Below are 22557 nucleotides of genomic sequence, written 5' to 3' on the forward strand. Positions count from 1 at the left end.
ATCAATCGTGCTCTCTTTCAGGTACGTGACAATGAGCAGAACATGTAGAGATTTTGGAAATATGAAAGTGATATCGTGTCATCAAATAAACAGTCTGGAGATGTGAATCTTCATATTAGAATTTAAAGCCATGTGATCTTATAATTTTATTCCACCGTAATATAGTCTTGATTTTATGGAAGTCAGTCATCACATACATAAATCATAAAGATGTAACAGTGGTGAGATAAGTAGGTTCTTCAAAGTAATAGTTATTCATGATCAGATTTATTATTGTGTACCTCTACTGCTTAGAGTAGGAATTTTATTTCAGGCTAGTGCAATTGAAGTAAGATAGTGCAATATTTATTTACAGGAGCAGTGAAGACAATATTAGCCAGAAGTATTGAGAATATATGGTATTGAGAACCTAAGTGTTGTTATAAATCTATGTGATATTGTGTAGCTGAGCGTTATGATGAGTCTGCATATTTATTAAAATGAGGAATTTGATGAATATAGAGTCTTCGCCTACATAAACATGTAGGCCGTTTAGACGTATGAATTAACGTGGAAGTAACGGAATAGTACTATCCTCGATACGAACTCAAGGATATTAGAAGCCGTATGTCAAGCTCTGCTCTTGTTATTTTTCTTAGGTACATTTTTAAGAGAACCTGACCACATCCAGTGACCAGCATCATTGTAATGTTTGTGCATGTGCATGAATTTGTTTTTTCAGCTATCGCAAGAGAGTGATCCAGAATCAACAATCCAGTATATGGTTATGCAATCATGATATATTTTGGGATGTACTTTATCCATTCTATGTATGAGCTGAGGCCACACATGTTGGTGCATTATTCGTCATTCTCAGATGATGATTTTTATATTCATACCTTCAAATGAATTCTTGCTACTTTGTGTTACATTTCATTGTGTGTGTCGAGAAGGGAAAAATCCTTTTCACATTTCATTGAATGTTTGTATGTTACTGCCATTAAGGTAATGGTAACTTATCAGTGATTTAATTAAACTACTTGAAGATGTGTACTAAGTGATGACTGCGGGTGAAGGAATGCTGGTTCATTAAATCACTAATGGATGTGAGGATTTTTCTTAGAACGACAGGCGAAGAAATGCTGGTTCATTAAATCACTAATTGATGTGAGGATTTTTCTTAGAACCACGGGTGAAGGGATGCTGGTTCATTAAATCATACGAGTTCAACAGGTGTTATTAAATCACTTAAATTATTAAATCGTGATGTCATTGAATTATACAACTTGTGTTTACTATTTCATTTCAGGTACAGTGGACATTTAAGCCATGATTCCAGATGGCATGTTAAGCCCTTTCTTGAAGATTTTAATTTTCAATCTAAGCTTGTCAGTTCATTGATTTATAATATGAAGTTTTATTTAAAATTTTAATGTGGACCAACGTGCAGGTAGAACTCAGAGTAGACACCAAAATAACTGAAATTATTAAGAAGAAATATTCTAAAGTAAAATTCATGCAGGAGCTCTGGAAGGAGTTTTAGAATTAAAGCAGGAGTAACAGGGTTAAAGGCTATCTCCGGTTCCTTTCACTGTGTTTTGGAAAACATCTGTGGATAGGAAAACAAACTTGACAAGACAGGAATGCTCAACCTAGTATACATTGGAGGATCAAAATGCAGCATCAAGATCAACTGCCTTGCATTCGCAAATGATCTCAATATCCTGTCTAGATACACTGGCACAGATACAGAGCAGATAAATATACTAAGGCAGGAAGCAGGTAAAGCAGGGCCCAAAATTTCCTTTGAAACATGCAAATACAGTAAAACCTGTCTTAACAGACACCACTCACCGGCGGACACCCCTCATTGGCGGACGATTTTCTAGGTCCGTAATTAAATGCCATGTTGTGTATGAGTAATTTACCCCTCTTATACGGACACCCTTTATTACGGACACGGACACACCATAGCCACAAGAAACTCCAATTAAACCTCTCCTAACGGACACTTTCTTTTTCAAAAAATTCTGTATTTGTGTCCTGTACAGTATGTATTCGCTTACTTTTCGCACAGCCGGTACTTCCAAGAATCACAGACTCCGTAACTTTTGATCCTGGCTGTACACATTCTTGGAAGGCAACACTATGCTACGCTATCACTTCCGGAAGTTGTGTGATCTGACATGCTCGACAGCCCTGGAATTCATACCTTCACTGTCAGGTTACTTTTCATTGACTCGTGGGCTTTTGATGTGTTCAATTTTACGTTAGTAAGTGTTTGTAAACATGGCTCCGAGGAAGTTTTTAAACTTTAAAAGAAAAGGTAGGCATAATAGACTATCATAAACGTGAGAAGTGTGGTGTGCGTAAACTGTCCGAAGTGTTTAAGATTGGAAAGACACAGGCAGCTGAAATTGTGAAAAAGCAAGAGGAACTAGTAAAAGAATGGCATTAAATGGCAACGAACAGCGCATTAAACTGTTTCAAAGTGGTAGTGGAGCTCTCATTGACAAGGCAACGCTAGAGTGGTTCGCTAAAATAAGAAGTCAGAATGTCCCTGTCTCAGGACCAATGATACAAGCAAAAGTGTTAGAATTCGCGACAGAATTAGGTATTGGAGATTTCAAAGCCTCGAATGGCTGGCTAGAAAGATTCAGAAAGCAACATGGTATCAACTTCAGAGTGATTTGTGGAGAATCATCCAGTGTTAATATGGAGGTTGTTGACAACTGGCAAGAAAAAATACCTTCAATCATAGACGGGTATGCTTCGTAAAATATTTTGAATGCCGATGAAACTGGATTATTTTTCCGTGCTTTACCCGACAAAACTTTGTGTTTCAAAGGAAATCGTTGTACTGGTGGAAAAGTTGCGAAAGAACGTCTTACTGTCTTCTTATGTGCAAGTATGAGTGGAGAACGGGAGGAGCCCCTTGTGATAGGAAAAGCTGCAAAACCAAGGTGTTTTAAAAATATGGACATTACGAAGTTTGGCATTGAATGGAAAGCGAATAGGAAAGCACGGATGACCAGAGAAATAATGACAGAGTGGCTAGGGCAATTGGACAGAAAAATGATACGCCAGGGGTGAAAAGTGTTATTATTCCTCGATAATGCAGCATCGCATCCAGACACAATTAAGTTGCAAAATGTGAAGATCGTCTTTCTCCCACCAAATGTAACATCAGTTTCTCAGCCGCTTGACCAAGGAGTGATCCAGAACTTCAAGGTTATGTACAGACAGTTAGTGATGAAGCACATAGTATCAGAACTTAACGGGAATCAAGTGACCCTTCAAACACTGACAAAGGGGCTGAACGTTCTCCAAGCAATTTCATAGATAACCAATGCATGGAAAAATGTCACGGCCTCAACAATTCGTAACTGCTTCCTGAAAGCTGGGTTTCCCGCTAGTGGTGGACATCCCGAAATAGAATCGGATACCCTTCCTGACAGCATGGAAACAACACAAGAGTTGATTAATGCAGCAGGTTACAGTGTACAAGTGAACACCTATATCGAAATTGATTCAGATATTCCAACAGAGTGTGAGAGTGGAGACACGAAAACGATTCTTCAATCCAAGGGAAGAGGGACAAAAATGAAGATTCTGACGAAAGCGGGAGTGAAGGTGATGCTAATGACGACTTTGAAGAAAATACGAAAATGAATGTGCTGCCAATAACCTCGTACAGTGAGGCTCTCGACATTGTTAAGCGACTGAAAGAATTTTATTGTAAACAAAATGATGAAAAAGGTATAAATTTGACCCAGAATTTAATTGCACATAGTGAAAACATCATTGCTAAACCGAAATGGACAAAACAAACGAACATTAAGGATTTTTTCAAGTGCTAATGTTTTACTGTACTGTGCTAGATATTGCTACATCTACATACTGATTTGATGTTTCAAAAACTCATACGTTCTTTTTAATTTTAACTTGGTGAACGGTAATAGTGTACAGTGTGCTCAATACAGGTTTCCATAGAAGTGTTTTTGTCTCTTTAATACAGTGCATCGCAGCTGCAGCAGCCCATCTACAACTTTCTCATGTGAGTACAGTGCAGTATATTGTACAATACTGTATACAGTATACAATTAAAGGTACATTTGCAAGGATTTTAACACATACTATACATGGGTTATTGTGTTCCAACTTATGTTTAATGGTACCGGTTTCATAACCTCTCGCGGGCGGACACCCCTTCATAACGGACATTTTTTTCGGTCCCGAAGGTGTCCGTTATAGGGAGGTTTTACTGTATATGACCAACATGGAAACAGCCCGTCGTCACTTTTAGGCAGTGCATGGTAAGATAGAAAGAGTTGCCAGTTTCAAGTAACTTGTGAAAATCATGCAGCTGAAAACTGCTTTTCACCGGACACATGCTTTATGCAGCATCTCAAGGCAAGCTAAACCGACACACTTTGACTGTGATTAAAACAGTGTCTGTATGCTAGTGAATGCCTCCAAAAACAGGAATGTTAGGACTATGAGAAACCGAGAAATTTAAGGGAAACACCCTGGATTGTTCAAAAATCGTGGTTGGCCAGTATAGGGTGTGAAGGTGGGCAGGTCTTTACCAGGAAAGCAAAACACTGATTGAGTCAATTAGGAGAAGCTCAGATTCTATGGACATCAGTTTTGAACACATGAGAAGTGGCTGACAAAACAGATTTTTAAAACAACACTTGACAGTTGACGTAATGTTTCTGACGGATGGTTCAGAGAGTTAAAGTGGATCTTGGGCAGTCTGGATGAAGTTGGGAAGACATGCTAAACCAAATAAGGTGTAGACTAATGATGGATACTTCAGAGGCTTCCTTAATGAAGAGAAAAAGGACAGGGGGTTGATAGAGGAAGAATGCAAAGATTTTGGGCTGCAAAGACGGCTTCCCATAATGTGTGATTGTTCCTTAACATGGTCTTAAATACCCATAAATTAATATTATTATAATCAACAAGGGATTTGATGCCCTGATGTTTTAAAACAACAGCAAGGTCTGTGAACTCTTTCCCCAAGGTCATGATGTTAACCTAATCTATCAGCTCTAACATAACCTCACACACCCTTCTGGAGAAGCCCAATAGGTGAGGTTAGTGACCTTGGACCTTCTCTCTGTACACCAAAAGTTTGCCATTCTTCTTATCTGTTTATGTCTTTCTCAGGCTTGAACCTGAAGGCTGGTGGATCAGTTGAAGAGGGGAAATGTGGGGCTCTTGTAGTGCTCATGGTCTTATATATTGTGTTGAGGGTAAATAGGAAGGTCTAGGGGGAGTAGAGTGCATACATCTTAAGACTGCAGTAGGAGAAGGTGGGGACTACATGAGAGGGGGCAGTCATCGGGAAGATGGATACTGACAGTCTGTGAGTTGAAGCATGGATAGTTAGGAAGTTTGAACTTTTGCTGTTGGTTAGAGAATCTGAAAAGGGAAATGGATAGATTAAAATTAGATGTAGTTGGTTATAAGTAAAGTTTGTGGCAGGAAGAGCTGGATGTTTGGTCAGGTTCTACAGAATTTTCAACACAAAATCACACAGGGGAAATGCAGGAGTTAGTTTAGTAATGAATAAGAAAATAGGGCAGCGGGTAAGGTAGTATGACGAGCATAGTGAAAGGATTATTGTTGTCAAGATATACACCAAGCCAATGCTTACTACAGTAATGCACATCTAAATGCCTACTAGTTAAGCTGATGGTGAAGAAATCAAAAGAATATATGAAGAGATAGAATATTTAATACAATATGTAAATGTGACAGGAATGTAATTGTGATAGGAGACTGGAATGCAGTAATAGGCCATGGAAGAAAAGATAATACAGTAGGAAAATTAAGATTGGGACAAAGGAATGAAAGGGGAAGTCAGCTGGTTATATTCTCCACCAATCATAATCTAGTCCTGGCTGATACTTGGTTCAAACCCCACAAATGACAGCTGTATATTGAACGAGACATGGAGACACACTGGAAGGTATCAAATAGACTTCATTATGATTAGGCAAAAATTCAGAAACCAGGTGTAGGATTGCAAATCTTTCCCAGGAGCAGACTGGGACTCTGACAACAACTTGCTGGTCATGAAAAGCCATCTGAAGATTAATAAATTGAAGAAAGGAAGGAATGCAACGAGGTGGGATCTAAACAAGTTGAAAGAAAAGAGTGTGAGGGATTGTTTCAAGTAACATGTTGCAAAAGAACTAAATGAAAAGGCTGAAGGAAACAGTGGAGAAAGTATGAACAGTCATGAAGAATCACGTCTCTGGGGTTGCTGAAGAAATATTAGGAAGAAAGGGAAGATCAGTTAACAATCAGTGGATAACTCAGGAGATATTAGACCTGATTGATGAATGATAAAAGTACAAGAATGCAAGAAATGAAGAGGGAAGAAAGAATACAGTCAATTAAAGAATGAAGTGGTTTGGAACTGCAAGTCAGCTAAAGAAGAATGGCTGAAGGAGAAGTAAAAAGATGGTCAAGTTTGGAAGGTCCTAGGAGAGTTAGATGCTGCAAACAGGAAAATCAGGAAAACCTTTGGAGGAAGAAAAACTAGGTGTATAAATATTAAGAGCTCAGATGGAAGACCACTTCTAGGGAAAGACAACAAGGCAGAAAGATGGCAGGAACCTATATCCAACAGTTGTATCATGGTAAAGATGTAGATGATATGGTTCTAGAACAAGAAGAGGCTGTTGTTGCTGATGAAATGGGAGACCCAGTTTTGAGATCAGAATTTGACAGAGCCTTAAGAGACCTAAATAAGAACAAGGCACCTGGAGTTGATGACGTTCCCTCCGAATTATTGAATGCTTTAGGAGAAACCAGTGTGGTGAGGTTATTCCATTCAGTGTGTAAGATGTATGAGACAGGAGAAGTGCCATCCGATTTTTGACAGAATGTTGTTATACCTATTCCCAAGAAAGCCGGTGCTGACGAGTGCAGACATGCCAAGTCTCCTGATTTGAGTGGGAGACTCCCGATTTTTCATCGTTCATCCCGATCTCTCGATCGCCGGGTCTGATCTCCCGATTTTCAGAGCAATATCCGTAATTTTCATATTATTTTAAAATCCCACGGATTTCCTCATTCTATCGATATATGGCTGAGTATGGTTGGTTGATAGTAGTTCTAATAATGATACCTGTTGATAGTACGGGGCACGGTGACCAGTCATGTGCTGCTCTTTGGTCTATAATACAGTCATTCTCTTTGCAAGCGAGTCACACGAGTAACATTCTCTTTGTAGTAACCTAACCTCAGAAACATAGTCGTTCTACCCGAGGCAAGAACTGCAGAAGTGCTCGTGTTGTGCCTTAATATTTGTTTTGGCCAAAATGTCAAAAAAAGAAATATGATGCAGTGTTTAAAAGTGCTTATAGGGAAGAGTTTCCGTGTTTGAGTTAATCAAGAAAGGGACCAACGTTTACATTCTGTACTATATGTAGGTGTGATTTTTTCAGTTGCGCATGACAGAAAATGCGATATACTCAAGCACATGCAAATGAAAAAGCATAAGGAGAGTGTTCAGTGTGTAGAAAGAAACCAGAAAATGAACTTTTCATGTAAAAACCAAGCTGTAAATCCTGTGACGAATGCCGAGGCGTTATTTACGTCATTTATAGTAGAACGTAACCTGCCTGTAAATTTTGCCGATCACGCGTGACCTTTGTCTCGCAAAATGTTTCCTGGTTCGGAAATCGCTAAACGATATGGGTGTGCTTGAACGAAAACAGTGGCTATCATTACAGAAATGTGCATGGAAGAAAGGGCAAAAATTGTATCACACTTGCAGGTGAATGCATTTTCTGTTGCTACTGATGGTAGCAATAAAAGCGACTTTAAGATATATCCCATTGTTGTAACATTTTTTAGGCCTGAACTGAATGAAATTCTGAGTTGTCTACTCTCTGTGCCTAATTTAGAAGGGGATGCTACTGGAGCTAACATTGCCAATCTTTTGCTCTCAACTTTTCGAGAATTCTGCATTCCATTAAGAAACTGCCCAGCTCTTGGTGCTGATAATGCTCCAGTAATGGTAGGATTAAAGAATGGTGTGGCAGGATGTTTGAAGCGGGAAAATAGTAACATAATCATCGTAGGCTGCTCTTATCACCTAATTAATCTTGCTGCCGAGAAGGGTGCGGCATGCTTGCCCGTAAACGTAGATGAAAGTATAATTGATATATTTTATTATCTGGAAAGGTGTGGAAAGAGGAAAGAAAAGTTCAGAGAATTTCAGACTTTACACAACACAGAGATAAGGAAAATTCTGAACCATGTGCTTACTCGATGGTTATCACTAAGAAGGTGATTAGATAGGATTTTGCTTCAGTGAGACCCTTTGGTTATATTATTCAGGAGCGAAATTGTGAGACTTGAAGACTTACAAAATTCCTAAGCACAGTTTAAGTGCAGATGTGTCTTGTTTGCCTGAAAACGTTAAGGACTGTCATAACATTTCACCTCACTCCTCAGTTAAAAGGAAAACCCAGTCATCAGTTTCATTAAAAAATGAAACTACTTATGACTAAGAGCCATGCATTGTCACGTGAAGAATAACTTTTCATGTTCCTTTCATCAAATTTGCATAAATCTTTTTGCCTTTTTCTCTCAAGTTTTATGGATATCTTTGAGAATCCAAACGTAGCTCTTCAGTCAAGTATGCCGCACATCCACTTATTGAGGTCAATTTTGTAGGAACTGTTGAAGAATGTGATTGCAAGTTTTGTGAAACCAGACATTATTAAAAGATCCTCCTCTCTCCTTGATGTAGATTATCATACTCCAGCAAATTAAAAGGATGATTGTTATCTGATGATAGGGATCTCTGCGTTTGTTTTAGTGAACACCTTGAAGTCTACTATAAGTAAGACATCATTTTCTAGCCTTAGATTTTTCATAAACAAGTGTCCGAACACTTTGACTAGTAAAATGGAACATTTGGATAAAGAAACTGATATTCTGCACTCCCAGTTCTGTAACTTTCTGCTCAAAGAAACAGACCTGGCAAAAGGAAGAATTGATGTTCAATGGGCATTGGTAGGTCAGATGAAATTAGCTGATGGTGTACTTAAATATGACAGACTCTATAAGGTGATGCTTGCTATTTTATCAATTCCACTTAGCAATGCAGAATGTGAAAGGATTTTTAGCAGAGTCACAAAGGCAAAATCACAGTTCAGATCCTTGCTGGCTGAACAAACTTTGGAGAAACGTTTAACCTTGAAATCAGTTCAGCAAGGCAAGTGCTTTGAGCAAAAATTTAGTTCCGAGTTTCTGAAGAAGGCTAAGTCAGCTGCTGGTGTGTTGAACAACAATTAGTCGTAATGTGATCACCATGTTGAAGGATGAGAAGTCACATGTTCTTACAGTTCAGGTATGTCCAGTATTTAGTATTCACTTGTAAATGATGGAATATATATATATGGGCAAAGAATTGTTAATGTATTGAATTATAAAGTATTTGTACATGTTCTGCCATCGGTGATGTGTGGTAATACGTCGCGATTTGCTGCGAATCGTGCTGTGAAATTTCTCTTGATTTTTCACTTTTGAAAGTTGGCATGTCTGCAAGTGTGAAAAGTACTGTGCCATCAGTTTAGTATCTCACACCTGGAAAATTTTAACACATATCATTTAGGAAGAATGGAAAGACAAGTTGAAACTGAGTTGAGAGAAGATCAGTTTGCCTTCAGAAGAAATATAGGAACATGTGAAGCAATCCTGACTTTCCATCTGATCTTAGAGGATCGAATCAAGAAGGACAAGCCTACGTACGTGGCCTTCATAGATCTTGAAAAGGCATTTGATAATGCTGATTTAACCAAGCTATATGAGATTCTGAAGACGGTCAGGATCAGATACCGAGAACAAAGAGTTGTCTGCAATCTGTATAAAAATCAGTCTGCAATAATACGAAGCTTTGAAAAAGAAGCAATAATCCAGAAAGGACTGAGGCATGGTTGCAGTGTGCCCGCTCCTTTTCACTGTTCATATAGAACAGGCAGTAAAAGAAATCAAACAGTAGTTTGGAAAGGGAACCCAAATCCTTGGAGAGGAAATCAAAACCCTGAGCTTTGCTTGTGATGTTGTTATTTTATCCAAGACTGCAGACGACATGGAGAAATTGCTGAATGGTATTGACATAGTCTTGGATAAGAAGTACAAGATGAAAATAAATATGTTCAAAACAAAAGTAATGAAGACCGAGGTCGATAGCTGCAGTCACTTAAGTGCAGCCAGTATCCAGTATTTGAGAGAAAGTTATTTGAACCCCACTGTCGGCAGCTCTGAAGATGGTTTTCTGTGGTTTCCCATTTTCACACCAGGCAAATCCTGGGGCTGTACCTTAATTAAGGCCATGGCCTCTTCCTTCCGAATTCTAGCCCTTTCGCCATAAGACCTATCTGTTTCAGTGTGACGTAAAGCCAATAGCAAGAAAAAAAGGTAATACGTAAGTGCAATCAAATGAAATCACATGATGCATGAAATATTAGATAAAGACTTGAAATCTTAAAGGAAGTAGACAACAATTTTTAGTTGAGTAGTAAAGTAACTAACGTTGGTAGATGTAAGGAGGACATAAAATGCAGACTAGCACAAGGAAAGAAGACCTTTCTTGTGAAAAGGAATTTGCTCACTTCAAACATTGATATAGGAATTAGAAAATGGTTTTGAAGACTTTCGTCTGGAGCGTGGCATTGTATCAAAGTTAAATATTCATTATAACTAGCTCAGCATGAAAGAGGATTGGAGCTTTTGAAATGTTGAATTACAGAAGAATGTTGAAGGTGAGATCGATAGATCAAATCACTAATGAAATGGTACTAAATTGAACTGGCGAGAGGTGGTCGATTTGGCTAAATTTGACCAGAAGAAATGATAGAATGAGAGGACACATCATAAGACACCCAGGACTTGTGCATTTGGTTTTTGAGGGAATTCTAAGTATATAAATGATAGGGGTAGACCAAGGTCTAGCAGATTGGAGCAGATGTTGGCTGCTGCAGTTGTGTAGAAATGAAAAGGTTAGTGCAGGATGGAATGGCATGGAGAGCTGCCTCAAAAAATCTATGGACTGATGACTCAAATAACAACCACCTTAACCTTTACCACTCCTCTGTCGGGTGAGGCCCGACATTACGATATTCCCGTTCCAGTCGCATGTCGGAGGAGACCCGACATGGCATTTTATCGCCCACCGCTCGTCTGCCGTCTCTTAGCCGACAAAATACACGATGTTATATTGTACTGCCATCTTTTGGTTCCGCGTGGAACTTTGTAGAATCCAGATACTATTCGACAATCAGTCAAAAATCCATTATTTAGATGGCAGTGTAGCCGTCAGCTGTCAAATCACGCACATAGTAAACAAACATGGCCGCCATGTGCTCTTCTAGTTATATATATGTTGTATATGTCAGGCAACACACAAAACCTCAGTATTTTCGCACCTCTGCTCCTAATGAATATATCTAATAGCATTTCACGATGCCTAAAAGTGAACAGACGATGGTCGGTTTGTGTACCGTAACCCAACATGTACCTGATGCTGACGGCTGGCACGATTATAAATCAACAGATTCAAATTTCAAGAAATTGCCGTTTACAGTGGTTTCAGCCTACATACTACCGCGAGGTATGAAAACAGAGACTGAATAGAGTTTTTCAATTGCTTTTTAGCGATAATTTGTACACTAAATTATTAAATAAACCAATCGGTATGCGATAACGGTAATAATAATAATAATAATAATAAAAATGCAAAATAATTCGTCTTAAATTCCACATATTGCTTTTATTTGCTCCTGTATAGCGTGCTGTAAACGTGCATAGCCTAACTACATCATTTAAAACCAAGTGCTATCTCCAAAATCGTGAAAGATAAAAATGTACATTTAAAATACGAGTAGTAGAGGCAACACAGAGAACTTTAATTCGAGGGGTAAGGGTTAATTAAGACTATGGTCGCTTCTTGCCACTTACAGCTCTTCTCTGCCCCATCACTGCAATAAGACATGTCTGTGTTACTGTGAGGTAAAGGAAATAGTACCCAAAAAAATTCATTGGTCTTGGCAGACTAATTTGTGGTAGCACTGCCTAGCTAAGAATGTAAAGTTATGGGATACTAACTCACTCCTTGTTTCTTTGGTATGCATTTGGTAATACCTGGGCTCTCTGCTGCACATGGGACATAACGTACAACAGGTGAGATGGAAGATTCATATTTCATGGTAGCTGTACTTGCTGGTATAGAGTAAAGCTTAGTGGTCTGGATTTTTAAGAAATATCTTGTTTGCAGTGAGTAAAATAATTATGAGTATTTCTGTACACTTTTTTAATGGTTTTATATGTGATATGATTGATCCACAATAAAAAGTATCCCTGAATATTTTAATAGGATGCTTTTCTTCTGCTGAACTGCACTCACTGATTTTAAGAAACCCCTATTTTTGGAAACGATCCCTAAATATTATTGAAATTTTGAAATTTCTTGCATACTGGCAGATAATAAATTATAATGTTCATTTGTTTGTGATTATATTAATAGATGTGTGCAAATTGCAACTCTGATATATATTAATTTCCACAGGAACATTCTCAACTTGTATCGATACATCTGAAACAAGAAGTCAAATTAGAGTTAACAGAGTCGGGGCCAGCACAGGTAAATGCATTTGAGGTAACGTAAATAATTGGGTAAGCCATTTTTTGATAAAGGTAATAGTGGGAAGATGGCCAAACAGATTTCATTGTGTGATCCTTCATTTCAGTATATGCAGTTTGAATGTCCTAGGGAAAACATAAATATTTAAAACCTGATTTGCATATCTGCCTTGATTGGTTACAAGACCTCGCACTAGGTATTGTGTGGTGGATGGTATATTTTCAAAGTCCTCCAGTACATATGATGTAGAAGCTGGTGTCATTTCTACTAATGCTTTTGACTGTGTGAATATCTTAGAACATAGAGTTTCGGTATGTTTTCGTTTGTTACTTTTATTGATGCTCTGTAGTATAACGTGAAAAAACTATAGATCTGATTTCAATGAGGCACTCCTTTTTTTTTTTTTAGGGTATTTATTCAGAATATGCTCTAAAATGTAGTCGTTTTCATAGCCTTGTTAGGCATCCTATATGATGTTCTAATTTTCTTCACATAGTTCCAAGGTTTCCATTGGGTATTGTAATTCATAGTTAGATGTTGTGTGGCAACTAGCATTTTTCCAAGGCCAGCTGCCTCATATCATCCAACAGCTGATACAGTTCCAAGATTCTTTGCAATATGCATAGTGTATGGCAGCTGTTATATTGCAGTAATTGCCTATTTCAGGCTGTGGCATATTGGCTTGTTTTTATGACAGTTGTGTAGACTCCGTGGCTCGGGTAACAGTGCACCAGCCTCTCACCACTGAGTTCCATGGTTCGTATCCTGGTCACTCCATGTGAGATTTGTGCTGGACAAAGAGGAGGCGGGACAGATTTTTCTCTGGGTACTCCTGTTTTCCCTGTCATCTTTCATTCCAGCAACACACTAATATCATTTCATTTCATCTGTCATTCATTAATCAATGCTTCAGAGGAGTGCAACAGGCTTCGGCAGCCGGGACAATTCCTATCCTCGCTGCTAGATGGGGCTTCTTTGATTCCATTCCTGACCCAGTCGAATGACTGGATTTTCATTTTTATGACACTTGTGTGAATTTTGTATAACTTGTTTCATGAAGTTTGGATATCAGAAGCTGTCAGAGTTATCTTCACTAAATAGAATTTCAGATGCAAATTAGTGTACTACTACGTGTGTTGGGGATCATCCCCATCCTTGCAGTCGATCCTGCGGAGACCCATCTGACAAGAAATTGTTTGCAATGAGACTTGGTAGAATGATGAGTGAAGGCAAAAAACTTGATTATAATAATATTTCTGCTGCAATATATAAGTACTTAAAAGTAGTACATTATTGCTGCAGTTTTAAATGTAATATGGTGTATCAGAGTTATCAGTTGCAATGAAACTTAGTAAAATGGTCAACGGAGACATCAAAACTTTGTCTAACTCCTATCATTCTTATATAATAATGTGTGTCTCTGGAAATATTTGTCATTGGAAAGAAATATAATGAATAACTTGTCTTCAGAAAAAATTATTCAGAAACCATCTGGGAATGTTGGTAGTTAAGTAATGAACATGGGGAGCTTTGTTGGGATGAGGATCATTATATGTCTGCTTTATAGTTAGAATCCTCTTTACAATGGAAAGGAACAAAGCAGTGGAGCACATAATTCAATAAACAAACTAGCTTGTTGTTATGGAATAAGGTGCAATTGAACAAGAATTGTGTAAGGATGTGTATATTATCCTTGTCCTTTCAAGTTTCTCCTTTTCTGTTGCTACCTGTTCAAGTGCTATCATATCATTTTGGGTTCCCTTTTGTTTTCCTATCTTTCTATATAATTACGACTTGTTTCAACCCTTCCTTTCTTCCTTTGCATTTCATAAATCATTACATTGGAAGATAAATTAATGATTATTTTATTGCGGCAATATGAAATTTATTTTGTTAGGTGCTTCTTGTATATGTATATTTTACTCTTCCTTCGTTATTTCTTACTTATAGCCTTCTGCAGGTATCGAGGAGGAGATGTTCATAGAACATCAACCTGTTCCAAATATCAAAGAAGAAGACAAGTAAGTACACTATGAAACCTACATAAGGCATCTCTGAAAACCATAAAGAGTATATAGTGGGACGTAAAGCCAGTAACATTACTATTTAAACCTACAGAATATGAAATATCTTGTTTATTTGTTCACTTTCACAATCAGTGTTAGGTTTTTTTCTATGTCTGTGAACCGGCCATTTTTGTTGCTTTAATTATTTCTTTACGTGGTTACCTTTATACTCTAATACTCTAGTGGTTAGAGATAAGTGAATTATTCAGGAATTTTAAGATCATGTTTAATCTGTTTTTAGATATAGTTCTATTTAATCATTTCTGTAAAAGTTTTCTGATGTAAATCAGGTATTTCTGAAAAATGTCTTCATTCTTTCACTGTCACTGGAGTTTTTTTTTTCATATTTTTTTCATGTGAAATGTGATCTGCTACTATTTCCCCCAAAGCATTCTCAATTTTATCAGAAATACAGCATTACCTCCAGTTAAACACAGAAATAGATTGCTAAGTAACTGGACAATTCAACATTGTTTGATTTTATAGTATAACGAATGAAATAATTACTTCAAACTATGGTAATTAAGAACAGAAAGTTGGTAAACCAAAGCTTCATTGATCAATATATTTGTTTGATATATTTATATTGGCTTCTTTTCTTAAAATTGACCTCATTTTTGAACTGTTGCTTGTAGATATATTAACTTAAAATCTGTCAGAGTTGCATTTTACACAAATGCACTCACATCCAGTTTTGCACAGTACGGGACACCCTACTTGTGTGAGGATTGTCACATTTGTAAAAGGATTTAGATGGTAAACTGTACATTTTTCCAAAGTGAATGTGAAGTAGTCTTTCTCTCACATCCACAATAATTATACATATCACACAGCGGTCAACTAGGTCTTCATGTACAAAGAAAACCATTCATAATCCTTCATCATTGTCGTACTGAGCTGTGCAGTGTACATATCCGTTGGTAACTTTCATCAGGGAATCTCAGCAAGAATCCTTTGAATTTAAGTATTTCTTGTAGGCAGTGACTGGTAGTGACAACATACACTTACAGTTTGAGACACCTTACTGGTGTGAGGTTAGGTGAATGTTATCAAGCGTACAAGTTTGATATCTTAGTGTTACAAGCTTTGTATACAGACAAATCCCAAAGTTCCAGTAGCCTGTTAAACACACACGTGTATTGAACATTGCGATGAAGGCAACCATGTTGCAAAATAAAATGTCACTAGAGAATGGATAGCTGGCCTGAGTGGCTCAGACGGTGAGGCACTGGCCTTCTGACCCCAACTTGGCAGGTTTGTTCCCAGCTCAGTCCGGTGGTATTTGAAGGTGCTAAAACACTTCAGCTTCATGTCGGTAGATTTACTGGCACGGAAATGAACTCCTGCGAGGCTAAATTCCAGCACCTCGGGGTCTCCAAAAACTGTAAAATGTAGTTAGTGTGATGTAAAGCAAATAACATTATTATTATTAGAGAATGGAGAACTGTTTCTCCACTTGAACATACAGGTCATTTCACTAAGTCATTTGATAGCAAAATTAAGTACATTTCTCTTTGATTCTCCCTGTTCCTTCAAAGACTTATTATATAGATGGTTTGTGCATTAAAACACTTTGCTGAACTGCAAGAAAATTGTGCTGGTCTTCTCACCAGTTGTTACCTATTTATGTCGCTTGCAATTTAGAGAATGCACTAATTATTCACAATTTCATTTGCTGAACTGTGCATATTCTTTGATTGTGGTTGTTAGTTGAGTATCAGTCTTTAACCTGGTATGAAACAGTTCCCTAAGCCATGGCTTCTTCTGGAAAATTTGTTGTTAATGATAATTATTGCAAATATTGATATCATGTAAGTGAAGGTCATAAACTTGAAGCTAAAACAGTGTACACTCAGTTTCCTGTGTTACTGATCACATCATTCTCTTTTGTTTGAAAATCTGCAGAGGATAATTCTAATTGAATGGGCTAATATCATTACAGAGCATGGAATGAGGCTTAATGTATGGAAGATTAAAATGCTGGCTGGTGTTATTAAAATGTATGTGAGATATCCTCCAGGATTGAAAATGGTTTGGTCAAATCACCTTGGAACAATTATCACTTCAGATGGTAAACAAGATGTAGAACTGAACCACTGTTTACAATATATTTCAGTTCAGTAGGATTATAATGGGAAAGAGTTACATGATGGAAGAAGGCAAAAGACAGAAAATGTTGGGAGCATGAGAAAACGGTGATTGATATGAGTAGTAAATAGTGTAGAAGAGCTATTGATTGGATGTTAATCGGGGATTTAAATGAAACTGGGTTAATATGTAGGACACTGGGAGTAACAGGATAGATGAATCTGGCGTCAACAGTCCTTCACTTTAATGGCAGTGATACATTTAAATTCTGGGTTTAGTATATCCAGAGAATTGGGGTAGGCTCGAAAGTAGTAATGAGATTACAGTGAACTGAAATTGAAGTTAAGGATTATGTAAAGTTTTAGTGTTGAACTGTGGAAGTATTGTAAGGAATGTGATAGAATTAAGTAATTTAGTAAAAGAAGTAATTTAACTAATTTAAAAAAAGAAGTAATAAAATTTACATATGATAACAATGACATTTACAATAAGATACAAAAGTTGAAAACTAGAAAAGCGGGTGGAATAGATCAGATTTCTGGGGATATGCTAAAGACAATGGGTTGGGATATAGTACGATATCTAAAGTATTTGATTATTGTCTGGTCGGACGAGCTATACCAGATGAATGGAGAGTTGCTATAGTAGCCCCTGTGTATAAAGGAAAGGGTGATAGACATAAAGCAGAAAATTACAGGCCAGTAAGTGTGACATGCATTGTATGTAAGCTTTGGGAAGGCATTTTTTCTGATTATATTAGACATGTTTGTGAAAATAATAACTGGTTCAATAGAAGGCAATTCGTTTGTAGGAAAGGTTATTCCACTGAAGCTCAACTTGTAGGATTGTAGCAAGATATAGCAGATATCTTGGATTCTGGAGGTCAAATGGACTGTATCGCGATTGACCTGTCTAAAGCATTTGATAGGGTGGATCATGGGAGACTACTGGCAAAAATGAGTGCAATTGGACTAGACTAAAGAGTGACTGAATGGGTTGCTATATTTCTAGAAAATAGATCTCAGAGAGTTAGAGTAGGTGAAGCTTTGTCTGACCCTGTAGTAGTTGAGAGGGGAGTTCCTCAGGGCAGTGTTATCGGACCTTTATGTTTTCTTATATATATAAATGATATGAGTAAAGGAGTTGAGTCGGAGGTAAGGCTTTTTGCAGATGATGTTATTCTCTATAGAGTGATAAATAAGTTACAAGATTGTGAGCAACTGCAACGTGACCTCGAAAATGTTGTGAGATGGACAGCAGGTTATGGTATGTTGACGGGGTTAAAAGTCAGGTTGTGAGTTTCACAAATAGGAAAAGTCGTCTCAGTTTTAATTACTGCGTTGATGGGGTGAAAGTTCCCTTTGGGGATCATTGTAAGTATCTAGGTGTTAATATAAGGAAAGATCTTCGTTTGGGTAATCACATAAATGGGACTGTAAATAAAGGGTACAGATCTCTGCACATGGTTATGAGGGTGTTTAGGGGTTGTAGTAAGGATGTAAAGGAGAGGGCATACAAGTCTCTGGTAAGACCCCAACGAGAGTATGGTTCCAGTGTATGGGACCCTCACCAGGATTACCTGATTCAAGAACTGGAAAAAATCCAAAAAAAAGCAGCTCGATTTGTTCTGAGTGATTTCCGACAAAAGAGTAGCGTTACAAAAATGTTGCAATGTTTGGGTTGGGAAGAATTCAGAGAAAGAAGAAGAGCTGCTCGACTAAGTGGTATGTGGAAATTCTAACTTCCCATGGAGGGAATTAGATATTTTTCCACCAATAGAGCGTATCAAAAATCAGATATAAAAGTAGATGTATGGCTTTTCAGGCGTTTGCTCTATTAACCAGCATTTCGTCTTAGGTCTGACACTAGACTCTTCAGAGCGGAATGTGTCAGACCCTACCCACTGATGCTGGGGTGTAAGCAGGTGAACTTACCAGAAGCCTCTTATGAGGCACTGTCTGATAACTGCATACGGGAGATAAAACTCCACAATGGAATTAATGCCCGCCTAGCAATTCCAAATGGAAATTCTATGGTGGTATGTTCCGAGCTGTTAGCGGAGAGATGGCGTGGAATGACATTAGTAGACGAATAGGTTTGAATGGCGTATATAAAAGTAGGAAAGATCACAATTTGAAGATAAAGTTGGAATTCAAGAGGACAAACTGGGGCAAATATTCATTTATAGGAAGGGGAGTTAGAAATTGGAATAACTTATTAAGGGAGACATTCAATAAATTTCCAATTTCTTTGAAATAATTTAGGAAAAGTCTAGGAAAGCAACAGATAGGTAATCTGCCACCTGGGCGACTGCCTTAAATGCAGATCAGTATTGATTGATTGATTGATTGATTGATTGATTGATTGATTGATTGATTGATTGATTGAAAGTATATTTATCTGATACTGTAATAGGAGTTGCCTCATAGCTACAAAATGGCGCTGTGGATGTGGATTCACCCCCCACACAACTGGATTGCTTGTATCATAGTGACAGGACAGGTGTCATAAGAGTATTCGATCTGGTGAAATAAGAATTTGTCTGCTTTCAGCATGTTAATGCTGAGAAACATAAGATTGTAGGTGCTGGGCTTACCTCTGAAGATAATTGGCCACTTGATATTTTTGGGTTTCACAGACCTGTGAGCAGTAGCACTGATGCTGAAGTAGAAGTATTTCATGAGTTCGTCAGTTATGTACAAAATTAAACAGAAAGGAACATGTTAACTTTGGTGCTTGCACAGCCTGAAATTGTAGACAGAAAACTTTGCTCTACATCTTCAGAACAAAAATCTTGACTGTTTGCGAGGAAGTCTTCTACAAGAATGACTTGACTTACTTATTTCCTGTGGCTCCTTCAGGAGCATAAGGTTTGGATAGATTTTCGCCAGCGGACTCTTCTGCAGGCCATCCGACGTAGTTCTCCCCAGGTTTTTCCTGCCTCAGTTGCCTCCTCCAATACAGATCTCTTCCAGGTCTGCCGTGGTCGACCCCACTTTCGTTCTTCATTTCTCTGATAATCTGTTTCAGCTTCCCATTTTCTCTCATTGTATGAACATTCCAACATCCAAATCGTGTTACCTGTTTCACGCTAAAGGTCGTCAGATTTTTGTCCCTCCGGCTATTTTTCATCTCTGCTTCTTTAATAGGTTTATTTAAGAGCTTACGCGTTATTGGCTCATAAACTCTGAGTGCCTTGGTGGGGCTGCCACCTTAAGGCCAAGGCACTGACCCTTACATGGATGTTGGTGTATATACTGAAGAAAGAGCATTTCCTCTCCTCTTCTTAACAGTGTATACTTCGGTTATACCGCCGGTACTCGGTCGCCATTTACCCAGTCTGTGATAACAGGGAGCACCGCAAGAAGGTTGGGTTTGACATTTGGCTGTGTATTACGCATCATCAGCCCCTGCTCCCCTCTACAAGAATGAGGGTTTGAATTTAAAAATATTCTACTATTAGAGAAGTTATCTGTGAAATATAAAGAGCTTCACCTTGATTTCTTGGTACAGTATGAGCCCAAAAGCCCATATCATGTCTAGATAGGTATATAATTGTAGTGGATGGTCTCAGTTCACCAAATGTTGACTGGGAAGGAAATGTGAAAGACAGGAAGCATGAGGAAATGGTAAATATGTTAATCTAGAAAGGACAGGTGAATCCAAAAGTGATAGAAACAGCTCAGGGAAAGAATAATCAGGACTGATAAAATCACTTGAGCTGTATAGAGAAACTGAAGGTGTAGGTGGTAGAAGTAATAATGGAGCAGTTTTATATGTAGTTAAGAATAGAAAGGAAGGTTGTAAAAGTAAGAATATTAATTATGTAGTATTGTAGGGTGGAGAAAAGGGAGATTTTAAAAGGCAATTATGGTCAGTGAAGAGTGGTTAATAAAAAGTAAGCCATCTCTGCAATGGGTTTAAAATAATTGGTCAGATGTGTAAAGACAGTACTTACCTTTAATGGTGGTAAGGAATATCCACTGAGGGAAGAAAATTAGCAGTCATGCAAAATTTATGGAAAAATACAAGGATATGTATATTTACCTTAAGACAGAGAAAGGTGTCAAGAAGGATATCCCGGAATTTATTAATGGAGAAGCCAAATCTGTTTGCGGGGATTTACAGAACTCAGTAGTCAGCTGTTGGCTACAAGTATTATATCCAGGTTGAAGAGGTGACTAATATTGGTGAGAAAACTGGAATATCTACAGTTATATTTACAAAATTATATTAACAATGAAAGCTAGAAAAGCAGCTTAGATTGATATGATTTATGGGGTTATATTTAAGGCAGTGGGTTAAAATATAGTACAATACCTCAAGTACCTATATATCTGCATGTAGGAATTATAACAAATGAAGGAAGAGTTTCTATAATAGTCGCAGTGCACAATGGAAAGTGTGTGAGATATGATGCAGATATATATGGGCCAGAGAGCTTGATATGTGTTGCATGAAAAGCAGCGTTATTGGACCTTTATGTTTTCTTATATATATCAATGATACGAATAAAGAAGTGGAATCAGAGATAAGACTTTTCGCAGATGATGTTATTCTGTACAGAGTAATAAATAAGATACAAGATTGTGAGCAACTGCAAAATGACATTGATAATGTTGTGAGATGGAGTGTAGGCAATGGTATGATGATAAACGGGGTTAAAATTCAGGTTGTGAGTTTCACAAATAGGAAAACTCCTCTCAGTTTTAATTATTGCGTTGATGGGGTGAAAGTTCCTTTTGGGGATCATTGTAAGTACCTACGTCTTAATATAAGGAAACATCTTGATTGGGATAATCACATAAATATGATTGCTAGTAAAGGGTACAGATCTCTGCACGTGGTTATGAAGGTATTTAGGGGTTGTAGTAAGGATGTAAAGGAAAGGGTATATAAGTCTCTGCTAAGACCCTAACTAGAGTATTGTTCCAGTGTATGGGACCCTCACCAGGATAACTTGATTCAAGAACTGGAAAAAATCCAAAGAAAAGCAGCTCGATTTGTTCTGGGTGATTTCTGACAAAAGAGTAGCGTTGTAAATTTTTTACTGGGAAGACTTGGGAGAAAGGAGGCAAGCTGCTGGTCTAAGTAGTATGTTCTGAGCTGTCAGTGGAGAGATGGCATGGAATGACATCAGGAGACAAATAAGTTTGAGTGGTGTCTTTAAAAGTAGGAAAGATCACAATATGAGTATAAAGTTGGAATTCAAGAGGACGATTTGGGGCAAATGTTCGTTTCTAGGAAGGGAAGTTAGGGATTGGAATAACTTACCAAGGGTGATGTTCTGTAAATTTCCAATTTGTTTACAATCATTTAAGAAAAGGCTAGGAAAACAACAGATAGGGAATCTGCCACATGGGCGACTGCCCTAAATGCAGATTAGTAGTGATTGATAAAAGAAAGCTGTTGAAAAGCATTCTTGCTGATTAGATAAGGCATGATATAGATGTTGATTCCCATAGGGAATGTGAAATATTTGTCCCGAATGATAAATTTATAATACCAATATAAATGGTCCGTTATTGGACATTATAAATTTTCCAGCTAACTCATTCCTGTTCCCGGTGTTTCGCCCTCGTGTGCTAGGTTGGGCTCATCAGTTGGTACCTAGCACACCTACCAAGACGCTGGCTAGTGCATACCGTGGAGGCCACTGCGTAGGCTACTTGGAGCTACCGGCGGTGCCAATTCACTATGAGAGACTTTGTCTCTTTACCTGAAATTGATGCCTGCTTCGCTATCAGATGA

The 22557-nt window shown here is 37.9% G+C and overlaps 1 protein-coding gene across 3 annotated transcripts in view; it reads left to right on the plus strand.

Moving 5' to 3' along the window:
• Nucleotides 1-22557, plus strand: part of LOC136865921 (uncharacterized) — a 333721-nt gene that overhangs the window by 102342 nt on the left and 208822 nt on the right. For all 3 annotated transcript variants that reach the window (XM_068226916.1, XM_067142470.2, XM_068226917.1), the window contains 2 exons: nt 12578-12652; nt 14603-14673. In XM_068226916.1, the coding sequence (XP_068083017.1) occupies nt 12578-12608 (31 nt within the window). In that variant the 3' untranslated portion in view covers nt 12609-12652; nt 14603-14673. The remainder of the gene's footprint in view (nt 1-12577; nt 12653-14602; nt 14674-22557) is intronic.

Source organism: Anabrus simplex, chromosome 3 (genome assembly GCF_040414725.1).
Source record: "Anabrus simplex isolate iqAnaSimp1 chromosome 3, ASM4041472v1, whole genome shotgun sequence".
In the NCBI taxonomy this organism is placed as follows: domain Eukaryota; kingdom Metazoa; phylum Arthropoda; class Insecta; order Orthoptera; family Tettigoniidae; genus Anabrus; species Anabrus simplex.